This window comes from Pomacea canaliculata, linkage group LG8 (genome assembly GCF_003073045.1).
Source record: "Pomacea canaliculata isolate SZHN2017 linkage group LG8, ASM307304v1, whole genome shotgun sequence".
In the NCBI taxonomy this organism is placed as follows: Eukaryota; Metazoa; Mollusca; class Gastropoda; order Architaenioglossa; family Ampullariidae; genus Pomacea; species Pomacea canaliculata.
The window spans coordinates 19,384,801-19,407,492 of NC_037597.1; the positions used below are offsets into that span (position 1 = coordinate 19,384,801).

General features: G+C 43.2%; 1 protein-coding gene across 2 annotated transcripts in view; it reads right to left on the reverse strand.

The window, feature by feature from the left end:
• LOC112570008 (DNA polymerase epsilon subunit 2-like) overlaps positions 1-22,692 on the reverse strand; it is a 43,075-nt gene that overhangs the window by 5,057 nt on the left and 15,326 nt on the right. The window contains exons 1-2 of one of the 2 annotated variants that reach the window (XM_025248167.1): positions 5,912-8,358; positions 170-4,214 (exon numbers count right to left, since the gene is read on the reverse strand). In XM_025248167.1, the coding sequence (XP_025103952.1) occupies positions 170-275 (106 nt within the window). In that variant the 5' untranslated portion in view covers positions 276-4,214; positions 5,912-8,358. Of the gene's footprint in view, positions 1-169; positions 4,215-5,911; positions 8,359-22,692 lie in introns of those variants that run through there. The other variant, XM_025248166.1, reaches the window with a different exon arrangement.

Here is a 22,692-nt window from a genome sequence, read left to right on the forward strand (position 1 = left end):
GGCAACTTTTGTTTACAAACATTTTGCTTTGGCGCATTTTTTTAAATCTCCATATTAGTCGCTAAAGAACATTTTTCATTGCTGTCAGCTCTGTTTAAATACAGACTTTATTAATTTTGACAATCATTATCAGTCTGAAAAGGGAAAGTTATTGCTGACATGTACTTACCCCAAACGGAGTCCACTCCTCCGCTGCTAATCCCAGCGCGGGTCAGAAAGGTCAGGAGCTGTGCAGACGACAGGCCCCACACGGCATTTCCTGTTGTTACCTCCATTGAACTCTCAATAATACTAACAGATCTGAGCAGTCATTCGTCCGGGATCCGCTTCTGTCACTTCAATATTCGTACATCACACTGTGAAATGGGTGAATGTGAAGCTGGAAGGCACGCTTTTCATTGTCCTGTCAGGTGACTCATATTGTGTGTTAATGCACTCAACAAGAGTTTAAAGAATGTTTTCACGCGTGAAAGACACAAACAAGAAAGCTTGCCGACTATGCACAATGTTTTAACGATGGAGTGGATATGCTTCTATCTGACTAGCCAGTCATATTCGGTAATTGGTTTCACCGCAGTGCTGTCACAAGTTCTGCCCATCGTGCAGTCAGCGGATGCAACTGTCGTGGAATTCTTTTGTCTGCGGAAGGCAGGATCATCCAGTACTCACGACTCCATCAAACGCCTCGAACATCGCCAGTTTAGATGAGGTTGAGCCCCGAACGTGGCTGAAATCCCTTTCACGAAGCACAAAACTAAAAGCTAGCGGGTTGTAATTGGTTCCTGTGTCTTGACAACTACTGCCGAAGATGTGAGTGAAATGAGGTCACGGCTGCCGACGTAACGGTCTGCTGTCTCACAATGGCGAAAGCACTGAAGAGCTGACCGGACTGTGTACGGTAACCCAAGGAAACCATAACTTATAAGTCATGGCACAGTTTTTTCCCCATATCTCCGAAGATATTTTTCATCAGTTTTTATCATCTTAACGTAATCTTCAAGCAAAGTTAGAAACTTGAAGAACATTTCTGAAAGATAAAATTAACCTGTTTGTAATCTCCTGATACGAAATAATGATAAAATAGTAAATGTTTTCACCTGAATGATAAAGCGTTCCGTTATTTATTCTGTCTTCGACCGGGACATTTGACAGTAATGATGAAGCAGCATAATGAGATGAGACTGGCAGGGTTGTTTTTTTTTTAACAACTCCATTGACGATCGCGTTGCTATGGCAACATATTGGTGGCTGGACGCAGACTGACGTACGCAGAGAGAGAGAGGGCGGTAGAGATCTTTGAAGCATGCATAAGCCGATGTAAAAACCCGATTAAGCATGGAGCAATCTTCAGCTGAGCACAGATTTTGTCCGTTAGCTTTGTCGCTGCATAGCTCATCTGGGTTGGCCATGAAACATTTCATAAAGCAAACCCTGGATAAGGAGTAAAAAATCTGTATCCAGCGTTGTGTGCAGAATAAGCCATGTAATTCACCCATGTCTGTCTTAATATGCCTGGAATTTTGTCCTGTTGTAAAGTTTTCACTTAGCAGTCTACCCTAATCAAGTCTTTTTTTTTTAAATATGTCCACGCAAGTTAGAAATCATTTTGATTTTGAACATACAGCTCAACTAAAGACAGTACTTTGATCTGTCATGAATATGATTATGGAAGCCCAACATTGGAAAACTTGGAATTTGGACAGGACTACTTTTTTAAAAACTATATTTGCAAACATTTTGATCAATTTTTAGTACAGGGGGCATGTTCGCCAGTGCTTGAGCTTGACTCAATCTCAGCACAGCAATGGGTAATTGTAACTATAATAGTTTACTACAATATTTTCAGTCAACAACAATATCATTGTTCAAAAGATATATTTATGTTTGTCAGTGGCAGCCCTGGCAATGTAATGGACGAAATTTTACATTGTACGTTATGAACCATTTATTTCATATACTTTTATTTGTGTGTAGTGATTGACATGAGTCAGTTTAATATTTTTTGTTGAATCATTCAATATGGACAAAACCCATGTGGTTAAGTCGTAGCTTTAGCGACGTTTGCATCTGTGGGTGCGAACTGTACAGGAAGAGTTAAATTAAAATGCTTGAGCAATATAACAGCCATGAAGCCAATTTACAGGCAAAAAATATCAAACTACAATTTTAAATTAGATATCGATCTCTTACTTTTTGGCCATCTCAGACAAAAATTCAATTCTTTTTCAAGTCAGCAATTTTGTTAGCTTGTCCAAATTTCTCAAGTGATTAGTCTTACATGCTGTAAATGATCCCAGGCGTACCATACCCTACGTCAAAGTTTAAATCTTTTGCGTTATTCATAATTCTATCACAACTACCTTTTGATGTTTATTACCACTTGCTTTCAATCATTTGGTTTTGTGCAGCATCCTTTGTTTTTCTTTCAGTTAATACTTCTAATTGTTACAGAATCGCTCTTTTAAAAAAGTAATTGCTAATCTGAAATATTTTTTACATGATTAAACTTTCTGTACCAAACCTATTGCTTGATACAAATAATTTCCATTTTATTGGGAAGAAAGGATATGCTGTATTAGCCCAATATTTGAAGCCCATTCGATGCTACCTAAACCATGTCCCTACATGAAAATGGTTCTAAACATGACATCATGTTGGTTTATTGCTGGCAACATTTCGGTCTAAAATGGCATACTGACCAAACCCTGGCTTGCTAATAGACTAATGCAGACATTATATTGATGTAATATTAAATTAATACTTTATGCTAATCCCCCAAAGTTGATATCTGTTTTACCTCAGGTAACCCAGATTGCTATATGTATGTATGGATGGTGCATGTTTAGATTTACATGAGTATATGCATGAATAGATGTCTGAATGTTTAACTAAGAAAGGTTCAGTCTGTCACTTGTCGACACATTCATTTATTTATTCATTTGTTAATTTATCACACAGGCTTAAAATGAAGATCATAGAAGTCCAGTTTTGTTTAGTCTGAGATTGTTTACTTCAGTAAAATGTGTTCATATATGTGCTGTCAGGAAATACTTTATCTGTCATACAGTAACAATATCAACATTTTACTGATCGGTGCAGAAATTGTAACTAAGATTGATGAAACTTTTGATGCTGCCCAAGCAGAAAGTAACTTCATTAAAAACGGGGAGACTCATGTTAAAAATACCTACTTTATTTACAGATCCAAATTTGTAATCACCAGCAAGCCATTTAAGACACTTTAAAAATGTTAATTATAATAATGGATACATATACTATTTTACAACTTCATGGGGCATTATTACAATATATTTACAATACATGAAAAAATCTAACATCTGCAAGTGTGATGATGTACGAGTGCCTACATACATGCCTTTTCCAGTTTCTGCACCTGGAGAATATGTGCATAAATAACTGCATATCTATGTTGGCACATCTATAGATGTACTTATCAAAGACATAGATCTTTTTGCATTTCTCATCCATATGTTGCTACATTCACAAATGAAAGTGGCTGAAATTTGAACTGCAGACTTTTTTTTCCCACATATGGCACATCTACAATAAATCTTAGATATAGTATATCAATAAGTTTTTAAATCAATATATCTATATTAGAAGGTTTGAATCAATTCTGAAAAATTCCTTAATTACAGCAGATATATCGAAACTGCAACAGGTATTTAAAAAAACTGATCTGTTGTGTAAACATTACTGAAGCCTCTTCCTGAACTATTAAAGTTAGGCAAAAGGAGAAAAAGCATCAGCTACAACAATACCCCAAAATGAAAACATAAGACATTAGGTCAGCAAAAACAAAACAGAGCAAATGACTAAAATCCCCTCAGTGTACTGCTGGATATCAGCAACCAAGCTACACAGTAAACTCTTTTCCTTTTAACGCTTAAACACAGTTGTCTTGCAGATAACATTGTGGAAACATACACTTCCTTTCAGTCTTTCTTGTTTTCTTGCTCAAAATGGTGAGTTTTCTGTGTTCCATGACAGTGGAAAAGAAGACTTGTAAATGTACATGTAGAGAGCTACAATAAATGCTGCACAGTGAGAAGATTCACAGAGTTAACAGCACCAGAGATTTCACTGCTATGAAACCCTGTTGGAAATGATCATCCAGGAATCCTGCTGTCTTGCACCTCACCACTGACTGGGTAGTAAACCTTGAAAGAAAAGTCTGATCGTGGGAAAGACCCCTGTGAATGAAAACAACATTGCACTTCAATAGATTATCAAATAGTTTAATATTCTATACAATCTAACCCTGTAAATATAAAAACTGCACTTCAATAACAAAAACAAAACTATCAAAAAACATTCAGTAGTGATCACCCCAAAACAAAATGCCTCCCTTATTCGAACTTGTTGATAACAACATTGTTGACAATAACTCAAGTGTTAAGAATGCTGGGTGTGAGTGACCACCATTTCTTTTGAAAAGACAAGCCAATCGATAGTTCGATTGATCGAAGCCATGATGATTTGTAAATGACTGGCTTATGCTTTCAACTCCATAGATGGCCCGAATGATGAATGGTGCAGATTAAAACAGTCTACATCAATAAAGCATCTTGAGATTTAAAAAAAAAAAAAATATGAAAGAGAGAGCACTCTGTAGTGTATGTCTCGATGACAGCAGTTATTTCCCTTAGTTTAACAGCCTTACAAGTTCATATTGCCTAGTGTGGAAAAGGCAGCAGAATGTGGCTGACCCGAAGTACACATTTAGGCAAATGTTTCCTTAAAACAAGCCAGACGTAGATATCACTGCTTTATCGAAATGAATATAATGCAGCAAACAAGTTTTGTCAAAAAGATTTGTACCATAAAATTCGCTTTATGAAAAGGCACCGGCCGTAGTTGTAGTATTAGCGCCTGGGAACGGAAATTAAAAAGAAAAAGCTTTCATTCAAGAAGCTAATGACCTTACAGATATTTCAGTCAGCAGTAATACTACGAATAATAACAATCCTCAACTCTGTGGAAGGTTATTTACAATTCTAACCAGTACCTTTCTCAATTTGTTTTCACAGCACTTACAAACATCCACACCTGCTTAAACAGTTCTACTTAACCCGTTAATTAAACCTTACAACCAATATCTCACAAATGATTCTAGCGCTGGAACCAGCCTAACTTTATTCTTGCTGAAAAGCTTTGGCGCGTTTGTTAAGATAAATGAGGCTTTTCTGATGAATGTGCCTGCTGGTTGATGCTGGTAGTTATTGCCCCGAAACCCGTCCCTGCTTGCGGAAGGTACCTACTCCTTATGTAGAATTGAATACCCTTTCATGAACTTAGCTGGGCAATTTAAATATGCTTCCTTAAGTCACAACAGCAACATTAAAAACAGTTCTCAGAAATCAGATACAGGTTTTTCCCCCATATCTCACATGAAGTGAGCATGGAAAGTAGAAAATCTTAATAAGCTTAAAGAAAAACTGGGGGTGTGGTGAATTTATAATATAAGTTACGTACCACAACAAAAACTATTGCAAATAAATCTAGTATGCATCTGAGTAATTTTCTGCTAACAACGCCGAAAAAGACAGGTGGGATGAAGAGAGGGAGATAACAGTGCGATGCGGGGCGAGAGGGGCAGGGGACGAAAGAGACGCTTGATCTCCCAAAAGCATAGTTACATTTTCCCCGTTTTTACTGCCATTCCCTGCTCTCCACCCCACCTCGCTTCTTGCACCCTAGTTTCACCAGAATCTGTTTAGAGACCAGGTCTACGGAATGTCTAAGAAATGTTCTAGACCTACAATCCGCATTGCCAAAGCCTTTCCTGTTTCTAAACTCTTCAACCTAACCTGAAAACCTCAGCGGACACATTACTACCATTATTCCCACCCTCCCGATCCCCGTCTAAAAAAACGTGACAAATTTTTACCTGGAAAAATAATAATTTAAAAAAAAAACACACAAAAGGCCTGTGCTACTGGATGCTGGGTATAGAGCCAGGGTAAGCGGCGGACATGGGCAGGGCCGCTAGTCCCGCGTAGCAGCAGCTGGCCGCCATGGCGTAATCGCTGGGATGGTAGGGGTTGACCTTAAGGCTGCCCATAAGCCCCAGTGGCTGGTGGTGATGATGGTGATGGTGTTGATGATGGTGGTGGTCCGTGCGCACGGCGGCGTTCTCGTAGCCTTGGCCTGTCAGGATCTTGTGCAGAAAGGTCTCCTGTAAAGGTACGGGTGGGCACGCGCAGGCGCATGAGGCTGCTGCGGGCACCTGTGGGTGCGGCGGCGTGTACCCGTTGTTGCTGGGATAGTAGGCCTGCGGGTGAGGCTGCGCCGCGCGGTGGTGATGGTGGTGATGGTGAGCCAGGTGCTGGTCAGCGCGGCCAAAGTAGTCGACGTCGATGTGGGACGGAGGCGGAGTGGCATGGTGCGACAAGTACAGATGCTCCGGGTAATACAGGCTGGGTGGCAGGTACCCGCCATTCTGCATCAGCATTCTTGCGACGTTTGGTGTTGGCAAGATTTTGTTGTTGGGTTTTTGGGAGGTTTTGGTGGTTTTTTTTGGTCGGGTGACGGAATAAAAATCGGGCTGCGCCGACACTCAACGTGACATCCCTCAACGCCTACTAAACTTCAAAGTCGCGTGGTCTCGAAAATTACCTCCCCAACTGTTCAGCACAATCTCCGCCACGTACGCCTCTGATGCAACTGCCGATTCTCGGGCCCGTCTCTTAAACACCAAAAAAACTCGAAAAAACAAAAACAAAACACACAAAAGAAACGTTCAGCTCAAATCGACTTCCAGCAATGACATATATGATTCAAAACCGCTTTCATCGCCATCAAACTTCCCTAAAATGTCACTGACGGGCAGCAGCTGGTCCACTATAGTGCGCCATAAACAAACGATGAAGGCAGTTACGGCGCCCAAGCTCGACAGAGCGCGCAGAACTTCCGTCAGCAGTACGTTGGTCAATCATTTAACATTCCCATCTTCGATTGTGCGACACCTGCAAATAGCTGCACGCAACGTTGCAAGCTGTCACTTCTTTTTTTCTCTCTCTCTCTCCAGTTTCCGTATCTGTTCGTTCCGTAGCTGAAAAAATGTGTTTTTTAAAGGAACTAAAGTGCTGGTATGTACTTGCTGACAACTTTCGGTTCCCGTTAGCACGTGCGTCTCCAAGAGAGGCCACGCGACGATTCGGGTGCACGCGTTCTCATCCTGTTTCCGTGACGTTCGTTGTCCTCCTCGCTGACTCGAACACCGGAGCGGAGGGGAGCAGGGGCCGAGACGATGGCCTGTGCAGGAAGAAAGTCAAAAGTAGTGAGTCAACACCAAACTGTCTTATCATCCCTCAGCAGCACTCACATTTCCTTCACAACACCTTCACGAAATGCACGCTGACTGCACTTTTTATATTTTGCCCTTCTTTCTTTCCTTTTCTTAAAAAAGCTCTTAAAGCCTCTTTAAGTGTGGAAGTCGTTCCAATCCCCGAAGACCTTATCACAAAAAGTTCCGTTCACTCAGGGTGTTTCGGAAGTTGTTTTTTTTTCTGTTCGCGTGCTTCAACCCTGGAATGGTTAAAAAAAATTGCTGTTGAGTATCGTTGGCTGATAGTTCTGTCGTCGTGAGATGCTGAGGGAGGTGTTACCTCTGAGCATCCAGCACCTGAGCAGGCACTGTCAAAGACACGCAGTCACGTGCTCTCACCTTCCGCAAGACAATATTCTGGAGAAAAGTGGAAAGTCTCGTTTCCTTGGTAACCGTAAATTTGAAGATCGATTTCTCTCCACCAGACGTTCTTCTTTGCTGTTAATTGAAAGTGAAAATAACAATCACTCCACAAAACCACAAAATATCCTCCGCTTTCAACTGCCCTCCCTGTGCGTGTAAAAGCGTCCCAGCGCAGTCACCAGCGTTGTCGCCCCGTTCCTCGCGAGCCGTGAGTCTGCGTCTTCCGCTGTCCAACCTTCCTCTTGAACTCTTTCGTGGCGGCGAGCGCGCGCGATTCCTTGCACCGTTTGCTCACAGCGCTCGCCGCTAGCCTTGACCAACTTGTTCAAGTGTACAGCTGACGTCAAGCTGCAGCCAAACACGCCGCGCCGTGCCCAGCCGCGCGACAGACCCCTGGCATTGCTAGAGAGAGAGAAGGATGGGGGAAGAAAAAAAGTGACGTGGGAGGCAGAGGAGAAGGGCCACGAACCGCATGAGACAAACAAACCTCAAGTCTGGGGACAACGCCGCCAGCTCTCTTGCTTTCCCCTCCCACGTGCCTGACCTTGATCAGGTTTTGGGCGCCAATCTGTCTCCTGCTCTTACTTTAAAAAAAAAAAATCCCCTCCCCTCCTCCCCTTCTCGGTCGCCGACCCCGTTGCCACCTCACCTTACTCCCTATCCCCCCCCCCCCCAACGCTTCACAAACCAGGATTTGTTCTCGCCCGTCTGCCTTCATTGCCCAGGCGACTACTGGCGGCGGCGTAGAAGACAAGAAGTGATGCAACAGCTGGGTCAGACATTTAATTATTCTTTATACAATACATATATATATATATCCACCAAGATGAGACATTAAACTGTCCTCGGTAGAATGCTCTTTGACACCTCCTATCCACAGCATTCACGTCACACCCAATGTCACACCCTAACTCTACACCAAGACAGTGTCATGTACCCCACTCCAGAAAAATTTGCCGCGAAATAGCGAAAAAAAAAAAAGAACCGCAACACAAACACATTAAAAAAATCGGATAAAGAAGCGACACCGTCGTCATAAAGATGAAAGCGTTACTTGACGACTTCTACACGTCATCAAACTCGACGACAACACCGACTGTGGCTCGTGGGGGTCGGGTGAGGGTTGGATTACCAGTCGGCCCGACACGTGCGCCACGCGCTAAGCAGCAGGAGACGCGTTGCCCGACAAGAGACGGAGGCCGCACGACATGACGCCGACCGCATCCTACCCTGGCCAACAGGAAGCGGACTTGTCATAAAATCTCTGCGTTCATTGCTCACATACAAAGACTGCGTGAATAATAATAATTAAAATATTTAAAAAAACCCACCCACTGAGTATGACCCTTGACCTTCATCAAGATCTCGAGTGGCTGCTGTTGCTGCTGTTTTTAACATTGCAAAAACTTTTATCTCTTGCCTCGCTCTCCGATTGGTCCCTCAAGGCACACAAACACAAGCAGGAGACACCAGCGCATCCATGCTCTGATAATGATAGATGAAATGATAATGGTCATTATCATGTATTTTTTATTAGTACACATAAACAGACACACACAAGGCAGGTAATAACCCCCACGAACGCTTCTTTTTAATTTTCTGTCTGCTTCACACATGTACTAAGGCAATAATAGCAATAAATATTACGATTTTTTTTTTTGGGGGGGGGGACAGGAAATTATGATTTTCAACATTTTAAAATACCCTTTACCAAATCTTTTTCAAATTTAACCATTTCAAACAGGTTTTTTTTTATTATTACAAAAATCAAGCTTAGGAAAAAGGAAAAGACATTCAAAGACCTGAAATTTTATTAACAGAACGATTACACGATTCAAATGAGTGAAGGGATGTTTTTCCAGCATCCAGCATGTCCAATGGAGTGCCCAACGAGCCATTATACGAAAAGGAAACCAGAACTGAGCACAAGAGCTCAATCCAAAAACCCCAATCCATCAAATGCCATCTGTCAATCCATCAAATGCCATCGTTCTACAATTATCAGAGATCTTAAATGTTTAAGAATAATATGAAAGTAGACTTCCTGAAATGAACTAAGACCGCAACATCAAACCGTTCATTGACTTAAGTAATCTTGTGTTCGCCCTTCAATACCCAAGGTAATCTAAATGATTGCTTAAGGAAGCAAAATAGAGAAAATCTGACATCGACATCGCACTTTCTTGATCCGCAAAATCGTATTTCTCGTTTTAATGGGACTAATTCCCTCAAAACTCATAGGATATACGACAAAATCGTAGGGAGTATGACCCCACCGTGCAGCTGCAAATTTATATAAAAGTTAAAGATAAAACAGAACTATGCGCGCGCGCGTACACACACACATATGTGTAAATAGATATATATATATATACAGACATACATGTACAGCGAATGAAGCGAGATGGAGCATGCCTAGTAAAAGTGAAGGGACATCACTAATCATCACCAGAGATTTATTCAACCGTTTGACATGCCCTTGGACCACCCGCCAGTTTTATCACGCAAATAGTTCACTTGTCGGCGACACAATTTACAATCACCAATGCGCCAGCGACAAGAGGCCGCCTACAGGCCGTTTATAACGGAAAAAGTTAAAAAGCGTTCGCTTGACGTACGAACAGGAAGCGCACATCTGCTCTTTTGTCTGCAATACTCGAGTTAACTCCTCGCTTCAGGAGAATTAAAAAAAAAAGGAGTAGGAGGAGGAGGAGAGGGAGGAGGGAACGGATGCAGTACCTTCATTTGTCGTGAGTTTACGTTAGGTGCACACGATAAAGGTCTGAAACTCGAGTCCCAGACCTGCACCCACGTGAGGCTGCAGGCGCACGGCACACGGATGTGACGTCACAAGAGACGCGCACGCCGACTGATGGCAGAAAAGGCGGCAGCACTCACTCGTTACGTCACAAACTTGTGACACCTTTGTACTGGCCACAGCCTCGCACCTTACCTGTGATAGCGCCACCCCTCACCCTCCCACGCCGGTCTCCTTAACACTGGACTGACTGAAGCTGGGTCGAGTCTCGCAGAAACCTCTCGTCGGATGCTGAGAGGGGAAATCATTGGAAAAATAATAATAAATAAAAACAAACTCGCTACTGAAGGGGACAGTGAGGTTGGAATGAAAAAAAAAAAAAAAAGAAACGTGCTGAGTATTTGGGGACAGGTACCATCCAGAGAATGATGACAGTTACAGGCTTCCCATGCTGATGATGAATCTGCATGTCACCAATTCAAGCTAATGGTCACAATTTGTCCAATCTTTAAAAAAATGGGTGAAAATCCTCGAAGTCATAAACCTAACAAATATGATCTGACGATATGTTACATTCATTTTTTTGAGTTATGGAATTTCGAAATCCTGTCCAGTTATTGCTGGGATTGTCTCGGGAGTGTGAAGATACTGAAGATACCCCTTCCCCTTATACACACCATCCCAGACATTCAGAAACTGAAACACAGTGTCTACAGGCAAACAATGATGGTTAGAAGGACCAGCCTCGTTCTCTCTCAGCGCGGCAGCCCAGACTAGCTCTTGGCGACAAACGCCAACGTCACGGCCACGTGACAAATGGCCAACTGAGACAAAGGGAAATAGCTGTATACCACTTAGCGCTGCCTGCGAACCAGCCTCAGTGGACTCCGTGACCACCTGATTACACATGGCCGAGACAACAGAGAGCGCTAGCGAGCAAACTACTGAGGCCCGGTGCTGCTGGTCGCGCGCCCCATTCCTCCCTCCTCCGCATCCACCCATCCACACACACACACTTGACACGGCAGCAAACAAAGTGGCCTGCGGCGACCTTGCGATGGAGGTGAGAAATGATGATGGTGATGATGATGATGATGCCCATCACCCAGAAACGTGCGTAAGTAGAATTCAGGCACGCAGTTTCATATGCACAAAAATATGGCGCTAATTATTACATTACTGATTAACATTTTTAACTGGTGGATGGAATCACCAACAGTTCGATCTTGGAGTCTGTAAACCCCCTACTAACCCCCTCCTAAAAAAAAAAGGATTAAGATTTAACTGGGGGTCTGACAACATCTTACATTGTACTTACATTGTACAGATAAGAAACTTTGAGCCACCGTTGACCTGAATATAAATTCTTTAGACGGAACTTAGCGTACAAAAAAAAAAAAAAAAAAAAAAAAAGAAATTGCCGAAAACGCCGAGACGAACTCAGAAGTAAGGCCTGTGATGCCACGCACCTTTGAACACCTGGAAGAGCACATCAGCGAACAATGGACGAAGCACCTATGGGAAAATTAGACTTTCCTGACGCAGAAAATTCTTCTTCTGTAGTATTCCCACTTTTTTCCATAGCCCTTTATAGCAAAAAAATTCACCTCTGAAAACACAGTCACTTCTAAGTCGGCAGAATGAGAATTACACCAGAGGGTCGCATTCAGAGGAAAGAAAGAATGGGGTAATGAATAGGTCGGGTGCATGGTAGATAGATGGATGGCTAATGCCTACAAGTCCCCTAAAATACTTTTTAAAAATAAATAAATATCAGAAGTTAGGCTAAGTGGCAAGCTAGCGGCTAACGCCGAGTTCTTCACCCGTTCCCATCAATAAGTTCGGTTCTGGTCGTAGGGGCGGTACCCTGGGTAAATTAAGGGTTAGCATCTTGTGTCCAGTCCGTACTTATGAAACAGTGTCTAGACTTCGCGGAGCTGCCGACCCCTGGGACCATAGATATAATTATAAATTATGTACTACTCAGGAAAAAAGCAGCGAAGACTGTACAGCTGCATTATCCTGCCTTGCCCACGTCTTTCTCAAACTCGTTAAATAAACAGGAGAGAAAACGAGAGTAAAGGAGTGGATTGAACTCCGCCGGTAATCTTTCCAAACACGTTTAGAAGCAGAACGGGATGGAGCCAAGGGTCTTGTCCTCAAAATGTTAAAATTCGGGAGGGAGGGGAGGGGCAAAGAAAAGTGCTGGCTTCTTTCTCACCTGCGCCTTTGTGGTTTATGTGCCCCTGCAATGTTAGCGCAGTCTGTATTTTACCGGTGACAAAGAAAGGCCCACAAAAAAAAAGACTTATTGCTTTGTACCCAAAGGACCAACATTTCGGCAGGCAGACCTCGCTACTAACGTTCCACATCTCAAACGGCAGGTTTGCTTTCTGACATCATCCCCCCGTCAGTCTACAGAAAAAAAATAAAACTTAATTCCGGAAATTCAAAAAGTATTTCGTGGGAACTGGCAATCAAAGTGAAAAAAAAAATGTTATTTCGGATTGTAATACTTCATTCCGAAAAAGACCGATTTGGATTAAAAAAACCGAATAATTGCTACAGTGCTCGAGACAGTAATAGATAATCTGTCAGCAGTAGCCCCTCACCTCCAACTTGTGTAAGGAACATTAGTCGATCATCTCTGGTTGCACTATACGACTTTCACATCTGTGCTCCCCAAACCCTCCTCCGAACGTGACAGTCCCCAAATATATTCCGCCCCAGGCTGAATAGAACTGATTCATTAAATGTCCCACAAGCACTCACTGCAATAAATCAAGGGGTCGGCTTGTTTCATCGTGAAGTAGAATGCAGGTGAGAACAGGTGTAATGTCCTCAACAGACCGAGAGCCTCTATGTTCAAACAAAGACTGCTTTACTTAATGGAGGTGACAGTGTTGGGTGGCGGTGAACCCATGTAGCCGAACTGCGGCGGTCAAGAGTTCGTGGTGGTGCAGGCTCCAAGGATATTGTTTTGCCTGTCATCTGCTACACACTGCAATGGTGGTAGTGTTAATAATAAGTCAACAACAGTAAATTATTTTCATCAATAAAAATTGAAGCCAAAGACCGAATTATTTGAATCAATTCGCCGATTATTACCAAGAAAATCCCTTAATTACCTGGCGACAATGACACCCTCCTCACTTGTTCTCTGGGCTAAAATGACACGAATGGTGCTGGGAAGACGGTATGCAAGCGCTGAGACAAAATAAAACCATTCCAACTGATGATAACTATCAGTGTTTGTTTAGTTTGCTTTTTTTTACCGCTGAGTAAACGTGGCACATGCCTGTAGCAAACTCGATTCTGCGTACAGAAGAGAACTGGGCCACTGAAACGAAAATAAGTAAATGTATACAACTCCTTCATTTGTAAGTGAAATCCGTGGGGAGATTTTTTTTTAATTCGGAAGGAGAAAGGAAGAAAAGCACAAAAACTGAATATGTCAACACCCCTTTCCCCCCATAAAAGCAAAGAAAAAGAAAGAAAAAAAAATCTGAGGGCGAAGGGTTGGCGAAAGGTAGGTGGAAACCACACGTACATACAGACATTTAAAATTTAAGTTTTCCCCCTTAAATGGGATTTTTACAAAAGGTTTAAGAGGCTTCACTGACGTATTTGTGTCACAGCTGCGTTCGCCGTGGGGTTTAGGAGGGGGCAGGAGCAGGGGGTAAAGGTCGAGGGTACGATGATGTTCTTTATTGCAGTTAGCGTCAAGGAGGAAGCGATCGTACGATGACAAGCCATCATAAGTTTCCTCCTTAAAACTCATCGCACTCGTCGACAGCTCGGCAACAGTCGGTTGTTGGCCACTACAACCGTGGTGCGAGTCGCCCTGTACCTCACTAATGCTCCAATATTTGGTCAGACTGGACCAACCCAGTCCTTTTTGTTTATTTGCAGGTAGGATGGGATGGATTTTTGTTGCTAATGACTGGGTACTTTTTTGTACAAAAAACTTTTCCACCCAAATCTAGGCAGATAACTCACTTCCATTCTCGAGATATATGCCTACAGACATCCCCACACACAAACCTTCACAACCTCAATGTATCCATGTACAATGCTGACGTCTGTATTGTTGATCTCTTGCTGTGCATGATGATGTGTGTGGACTGTATCTTGCGAACAGAACAGGGATATTCGACCAACTTTGAGAAAATAATATCTTGTGCTCAGCTTTATCCAATCATTATAATTATTTTTTAAAACGCTGCCTGGAAAAGTAAAGCATTTGAGTGCGAAAATATCTATTTCCACCAACTAAAAGTTTAGCTGAGTGCAACGAGTGGGTTTTCTTTTTTTTCTCTTAACGACTGAGTAAAGCTCGGTGCATATTACATTTCCGTTCTCGACTGTCTAATACGATCTCACTCAGCAAACATGACTGCACAGAAAGAGGTCAACAACAGAGACTAGGTGTCTAGGTACCCGGGAATGGGAGAGCTAAGACTGTAATAAGTTAATTAGGCGTATCTGTGTGCAGTTGTGATGTCACGATGTGTTTGCAAAGACAGTCGAGAAACGAACCTGGCGGATGTCTAGGAGCTTGGGATAAGGTGACGGATCTTGATGGAGTCTCGCAGTTGGTCCCATCCATAATCTTCTCCCCCCTACACCCTCGCCATCCCCAATCCCAATCTCCGCGACGAAACTGTTTTTGTAAACCAGTCCAGGGCCCGCCAAAGTGCTTGCAGCCTCTGTGATGCAGGCCTGACAAGAGGGAGGGGCAGGGAGGGATAGTGTACTTGGGCCAGCGACTGTGGAGGGAGCCCGGCCTTGGTCAATAATTCTTTTTTTTTTTTAACAAAAAGCAAAAGTACAAGGCATCACGAGGAAAAATAAATCTAGACTTTAAAAAAACCGATTTAAAGCTTGACAACGACTAAAGCTACTGCTGCTTCCAATGGTTGTACCCAAATCTGTGACGACCACGAATGCAGTAAGGGGGAAGGATATAAACCTTGTACTGTCTTTACTCTTCGTTGAATCCGTTGAGTTTTTACGTCCACTGGTGACATTTTCCTACACACGGGGTGCGAGTAGTTTTATCTTCTTGCGTCATTTTCCTTCATTTACTCACCACTCACTCACTTGTTCAGAGCTCATGCAGTGTTGTAGGTCCGAGTTGCGTGCACTTTTCCTAACATCTGCTGTCTATATTAAGTTACTAAACAAAATATAGATATCACCAGTCAAATTATAACTTGTATGCACACTGTTATATACTGTCAAAATAATAAACGATTACAATGAACGATTAATGCAAGGGGTCCATGAAAGTCATCCGCCCCGGGGCATGGGGTGGATTCGGCGGTCCTGCTGTGATGTCACACTGTCATTTGTGATCTCTGTGCAATGTTTTGCACTTAGAAAGCAGCTGCCTGCGTTACGAATGCATGCACGCACTCACGCGCATGAAAACAAACGCGCGCAGTGACGCAGGTTTGACGAGGACCAACCAGGGTGTGATTTATTGGCCAGGCTTTCATTTCTTGCTGACGTTCATCGGCGGGGACGTGCGGTACCGTACCTTCGTCAAGTGCAGGTGATTAGACCTCTAAGTACAACTCTCTTGATGTGCACCGCGTGACCGTGAGAGAGACAGACACACGAGCAGTGCTAGTCGCTAGTCACGTGACCTTAGTGTATCGGTTACTCTCGGGTGACGAGTGCAGCGAGGTTTCTGCCAGCGACATTACTTTTTCCACCGAGTTGGGAGGCGCCTGCGAACAGCCACCTTTATTTTGTCTGCACATTTTGTAATCACCCTCGGAATCTATCCATAACCCAGTATCTGACATAAATATCAACTCTTTACTTATATGGGTGTTTTATGTAGCGTGCTAAAAAAAAAAATTACTCCCCCTCCCCCCAAAAAATCTTAAACACAGAAAAACCATGGAACAAATCTTAGACATGCATTATTTTAACCAATTTTTAAGCATCGAACCCATGACTTTAAAAGAAACAGAATCACTTTTGCAACAGTGGCTTCACAAAAACACAACAAACAGCAAAACAATAAACGACAACAGTAAAACAATAAGCAAGTACCAGTTGCCCAACTGGAGAGCAAGAGGAATGTCGCCTCCCGCCCCTCTCAGCTTTGCACCCTCCCCGCTTCTCTCCCCTCCGTACTTGCGTGCACTTTAAGTAATGAAATCCAATGCTAGATATGCACCGAGGTGCTCACAAAGAGAAAAGTCTGATGGCGCTAGGCGGCAGGTCAGAGTAACCCGTAGTGCAGTTCAAGCCCGTCACAACCCGTACAACGAGAGACGTAGGCGGATCGTCGCCTAGCTACGTTGTCTTCACGTGGCATTGCGAGATTAAGCTACAAAACAAGACCCTTCTATCTGAGGACTGGCAGCTGGTAGAGGGGAATACTGCACAGCTGTACACCCACAGCGGGTTTAGCCAATTAGCTGCCAGGATCGGCTGCTTCTCACCGCATATTACGAGAAACTTTTTCTCCAAGAACTTAGTTTGCAACCTATGTTTGAACGCGAGAGTGATGGAAAGAGGTTGAAGAGCATTTCTTCTTAGTGGAGAACGAAGCTTGGATCGGCGTTGATCGCTGTTCCTCATGAACCAAGTTCAGATCGGCAAGGATCCCAAAATACTAAAGACAGACTAATGTCCTCAAAACAAGCCAAAAGCGCCTCAAAGACAGGCACTCGGCTGATGCCTTCACGACAAGCTGAAAAATATTTAACACAAGCACTCGATTGATGCCCTAAAGATAGGAACAATACAAAAACAAAAAACAAAAATCATATGCCCTCTTCTCAAAGTCAAGCTGCAAACACAACACAGGCCCTTATCCGAAGTCTACAAGATCAGTCATGGAAAAGATGGCATAGGATTTCAAGACAGACTTAAAAAAAAATGTGGAGGGGGATTGGCTACACTTCTAGCCATCTACACAGAAATGCACAAGACGGAATACAGACTGGTATAATACTAATAAAAGCTCAGAAACAGTGTCCGAAATACCTTGCTGACAGCCTACGTCACTGCATCACATATAAAGTCAACCTAAGTTTTAAAAAAAGAGAACTTATAATAAATTCTGCCTGCTCATTACAAGACTGGAGACAGGGGGCATCTCGCACGCGGCCAGGTCACTAACTGGTACGAGATTGTCCTGTGAGGGGAGGGTGATGGGTGTTTTACACCGAGCCAGCAGTTGAGAACACATCAGGGCCAGACAGCTTTTGGAGAAATCAGAAAATTCGCTGTCAGGCCTCAAGTTGATCGACAGCGGGAGTTTCAGTGGACAGACCTCGCGCACGCGCAGTGGTGGAGGTTTCGGTCATCACGATGGCATGTTGAAACTGTTCATGGAGCTGAAATTTATGTCCAGGCTGTAACCCCACGTACAGGCTGATCGAGCACACATACCCTCCTCTGTCTTCTCTGTCATACAGACTTCAGTTTTACAATATCTGTAATAATGTAAACGTTTGAAAGCTGACATTTTGTCGTTACTTTTTGTCATCAATAAATAACCAAACGACAGTTGTGCATCTGTACGTGGCACTAATATTTTACAGCAGTTTCTAGACAGTAAAAGATCACGATAATATTAATAAACGTACATAGATACGCATTATTTCATGCGACTGATCGATAAAACCTTCCCAACAACTTCAACGGGGATCTGAAAACCTCAATTTATGAATGGGGAGACATTGCAGTAACACCTGCAACAGCATGATATATCTTGCTCACGATGGACTCAGTTGATGTATGGAGTCAGAGGTTACATGTTTGGCCGAAGTGAGCTGCAGACGACGTGAATCCGGGTCCTGGTCATTTCACAGCGGTGAATTGTTTCTGGAGGAAGACCTCTCCACGATCCTCCAGATGTCGCTCACACAGCTGGAAGTGATATAAAAGGGGCGGCGATACACTTATCATCCCTCCAGTGAAAGTTCTAGGGTTCAGATCTCGTCTCGGGACACCAGTTCGTAGGGCTGACCGTCAGGGTTTTTCTCTCGTGTACTCCAGTTTCTTCCCACCTCTATCTCTGTTCTGACCTCTTGCTCACATGCAAGCAACAGGTTTAACAAAAAAAAAAAAAAAAAAAAAGCCACAAAGGATGACCTCTGCAGCCGTGTGTGACAATGTAATTTAACACCTATTAGTCTGAACTATTATTATGTTGTATTTGTATTAAATATAATGAATCACAGAGGCAGCAAGAAGAGAGAGAAAAGGAGGAGGAGAAAGATAATGTACACCCATTGTTTGGGGTTTTTATTTATTTGTCTACTTGTTTGTTTGAGAACGGCAGACACAAGACACAAAAACTGTTTCTGGTATCTGTGCATTTTTTCCAGACGCAGACGCGAGTACCGCGCAGCACAACCGCCGGCCGCCGCACGAAGTATGCAGCCTGTCGATGCAGCCTGTCATGTTAATCGTTCAAACAGCAAAAAGGTTCGACGGCGAAATCTGACGACCGGCTTTATTTGTCAGACGGTTGACCCAGTGACACACATTTTTCAAAGCTAGGGCACCCCGCGCAAAGACCACAATGACCTGGACAAATCCAGTAGGGGCTAGGAAATTCTTTATGCTACGCTAAAAGTCTTCGAATCCTAATCCACTTGACACATTCGCAAGTTTGGAAGAATAAGACGGGAGAAGCAGACGACACACAGGAATTAATCACAGACGCAGACTGTCGTAAATTATGCGTTGTAAAATAATAATTTTTAAAAAAGTCGCAGACGTAGAAACTATCCACCATTTATTCTGAAATTGTGTCTTTCAGAACACGTTTAGTTCGGTTTCGGTTCCTGTGAAAACGCGCCTGAGACTTACTTCCCCTCTGTGACGGCCTCTTCTTGGAGCAAAACACAAAAAAGACAAGCAAAGCAGACGACATACAAGAATGGAGGAATGTCAATTAGAAAGATGTCGACTGTGTTCTGTATCAAGCGTAATATCAGGGACACACATAATGAGTAAGACAAAGAGAAATGAAATGTGTAAAATAAATATTGTGGGAAAAAATCTCACTCGTGCAATTTTGTGAGGTGCTTTATGAAATGGCGTCTTGATATCTTTAGGAGGGTCGCTATGGGGACAGAGTGATAGTGGGTGAAGGAAATCTGAGACCAGAGTAAATTCTAAAAAACCTCGACAACAGAGAGATCAAGGATTCATCAGGCTAAAATATTCGGCACCGCGAACAACAATCTGACTTTTTCGGCAGCTCCTTCAAAAACTTGAGTTGGGCCATTACAAACAGCTGGCAAGCGCTGAAGGGTCTAGGACTCTGTCCGTGGTTCTCAACCGGTGCTACGCGTACCCCTAGGGATACGGCAGGTTGAGAATCTCTGTCCTAGGTGACCCGAATTCTCGACATTCTTTAGTCGCTAACACTACTCCCACGACTTTAATAAAGAATACGTGGTCAAAAACTAGGAACAGAACACAGTTTATTGATATAAATAAGTTTCCCTTGAAAACTCAGATTAACAGGATTGATTTTGGTTCAATCAAACAATCAATATTATTTGAAGACAAAAGACTTCTGTCCGGATGAACCAATATGATTTTGGCAGATTTTTTTGGTACCATATTCTTCTTCACCTACATATATTTCAGTTGAGAATGTTCCTTCACCTAAATAAACAAATCAATCAAACGAATTTCTCTGGTTGGTTGGTTGGTCTATTTAGTAGGAAAGTGCTTCCACCTTGAGGTGATTTCGCGCTATAGGGAAGAGGAAACCGGAGTACCCGGAGAAAACCTCCGACGTCCAGCCGTGCGTTCTGATGTCATATACAGAGGGTGTCCCGAGACGAGATCTGAACCCTGTCTCACAGAAATGCTGACAAGCGAGCGTTTTAACCACTACGCTACTGGGCGCACCCAATACCTTTCCCTGAAGATGTTAGACTCATTTCCTGATGAACACAGGTATAAATTTTGATGATTTCTCGAAGCATGTTCTCGATCACCAGTAGGTGACTGAGATTCTCTGTTCGCTCCCCGATGCATCAGATGAGCCCTGGAGGTACCTGCGGGTAAGGGTGGGAGAAACTTTGAGTTTCCATGTAAAAGTAGGCTCCGGAACGTGGAGGACACGCGAGCTAAAACACCGAGAGAGCGCGAGTGTTTTTAAATATGTGATTTACAAAATCCGAGCAAATGCTGCTCTTCAATGTGTCGATCTTTAAATGTTTGTAAACCACAGAGGGTAATTAGACGCTTAGAAACAAGTGAAAAAACGAGTGTACTATAGTAAGTCTTTAAGCTGGAAAGCTTTCGACTCGAGGACTAAGAGATGTCTACTGGACAGCCTCGTGAACCACAAGGAAGAATGTTGTGGGACAATAAAACCTGCCAATGTATACGGCCTAAAAAGCTGATTAAAGCGAAGACTTGAACAAAGACTTATCTCCTTATCCTGAGCTAACAGTTTGGACGAGGGCATTACATAGTCCGTTCCCACACTGCGTTACCTCTGTGGTGGCGAAAGCGTTTCTGTAAACAAGGCCAAGATATATACATTAAGACTAAGGCAACAACAACAAAGAGACATTGGCAATGTGGGAAGGGACGGCGGGAAAGGCGTAATGCAAGAACAATGACAGCAATAGTGCAGACAACAAAAAAAGTCACGTGGGCGGGGGCAAACTGTCACGTGAAAACACCACCACGAGCCTGGCGCCAGTCTTTCAAACGTGCTCGTCCTACTTCCCTCTTCATCTGCGACCTTTCAGCACTCTACGACTTGCATGAGTTACTGCATTGCCCCATATCACCAGCCAGACAGCGGGTGGAGAATGTGAGGACGGGTAGAAGGGGGGGACAGGGCGAGACTTTGTATCTACCTGCATCTTTCTAGCTCGTCCCGCCATCCCGCCGACCCAGTGGCCTGCTTACCTGCACAGTCATGCTTCGTTCGCCGTGCGCATCTGCCGACAGGAGTACTTGTCTGCTTCCTGACCACTGATTGGTTCCGTAACCTCAGTTCTAGACACTGATTGGCTACGTAACTACTATCTGTCCGTCCTCCCCCTTCCTCACATTCTCCCACTTTTGTTCCCCCCTCCCACTCCTTTTTTCGGAACTGAAACCCGACAACCGACAATTATCTTCCTTTTGGAAACCCGACCTACCCCAGCTCTTCCGTACTCGATTACAAGGCTAGGCAAACATGTACACCATTTGTACAAGGTGGCCGAGGGGAGCACGTTCCTCCTCCCCTCCTCTATCCTGCTGCCATACAGACAGCGACCGCCGGGGATGTGAGGGGAGGGTGCAGGGAGATGACGGCAACCGTTTGTTTTGAACCCTGATCCCACGGCTTTTATGTTTCGCTGTTGACCTTAGAGACCGCATTCCGGACTGGCCCTGACCTGGTTTCCCAGTTCTAAAAAGCAGCTGCACGGTCCATCAGCAGGGTCAATGGTTTCCGCTTAGATGAGTATGTGAGGGGAAGTGGGTGAAAAGTAAACGAGCGTGAGGTTGTCCTTAAAAGTGCATTTTTAAAGGGGTTTACTATTTCCATTTATATTTGGAAAAAAGATCGCCAAAATAATGAAAAGTAACAGAAAAGTTTAAGAAAAAATATTACAATGTGTCAAAATTTAATTTTATCATTAGAGCCTCACTGTTGAGTCTTTGAAACATGGGCATTTCGAAAAAAAAAAAAAAAAAAAAAAAAAAAGGTTAAGATGGTTACTGAAAAAAAGTATTCAACATCTAACATGCTATATCATTTAAAATTTAACAGACCAGCAACTGGCCAAACCTCACCTCCCAATCTTTAACTGGCCAAGTCTCATCACTCAAAATCTAACGGGCTCACAACTGGCTACCTGACACAAAATTTAAAAATCCGACTTCTGGCCACATCACATGAGCTGACCCTCTCAATGATCGTTTTGATAAGTGAATATATCAAGTAAAAGGTCGAGTGGAGTGGAGTTTTCTTCACATGACTGAATACAGAACCTGTGACGCTACAACTGTCCACAGACATGCCTAATTAACATAATGGCCTCTACTCTATTAATGCAGAGTTTACCATGTAAGCGCATCCATGTACAATTCTGATGTATGTGGTTATAACATTTCTGTGCTTAGTGATATCTGCAGACGTGTTTCGAGAGAGAGAGGATAAGTGTTGTTCGATCAGACTTGGAGAAACAAGATTTCGCTCCGTCATTTAAAAATCACCAAT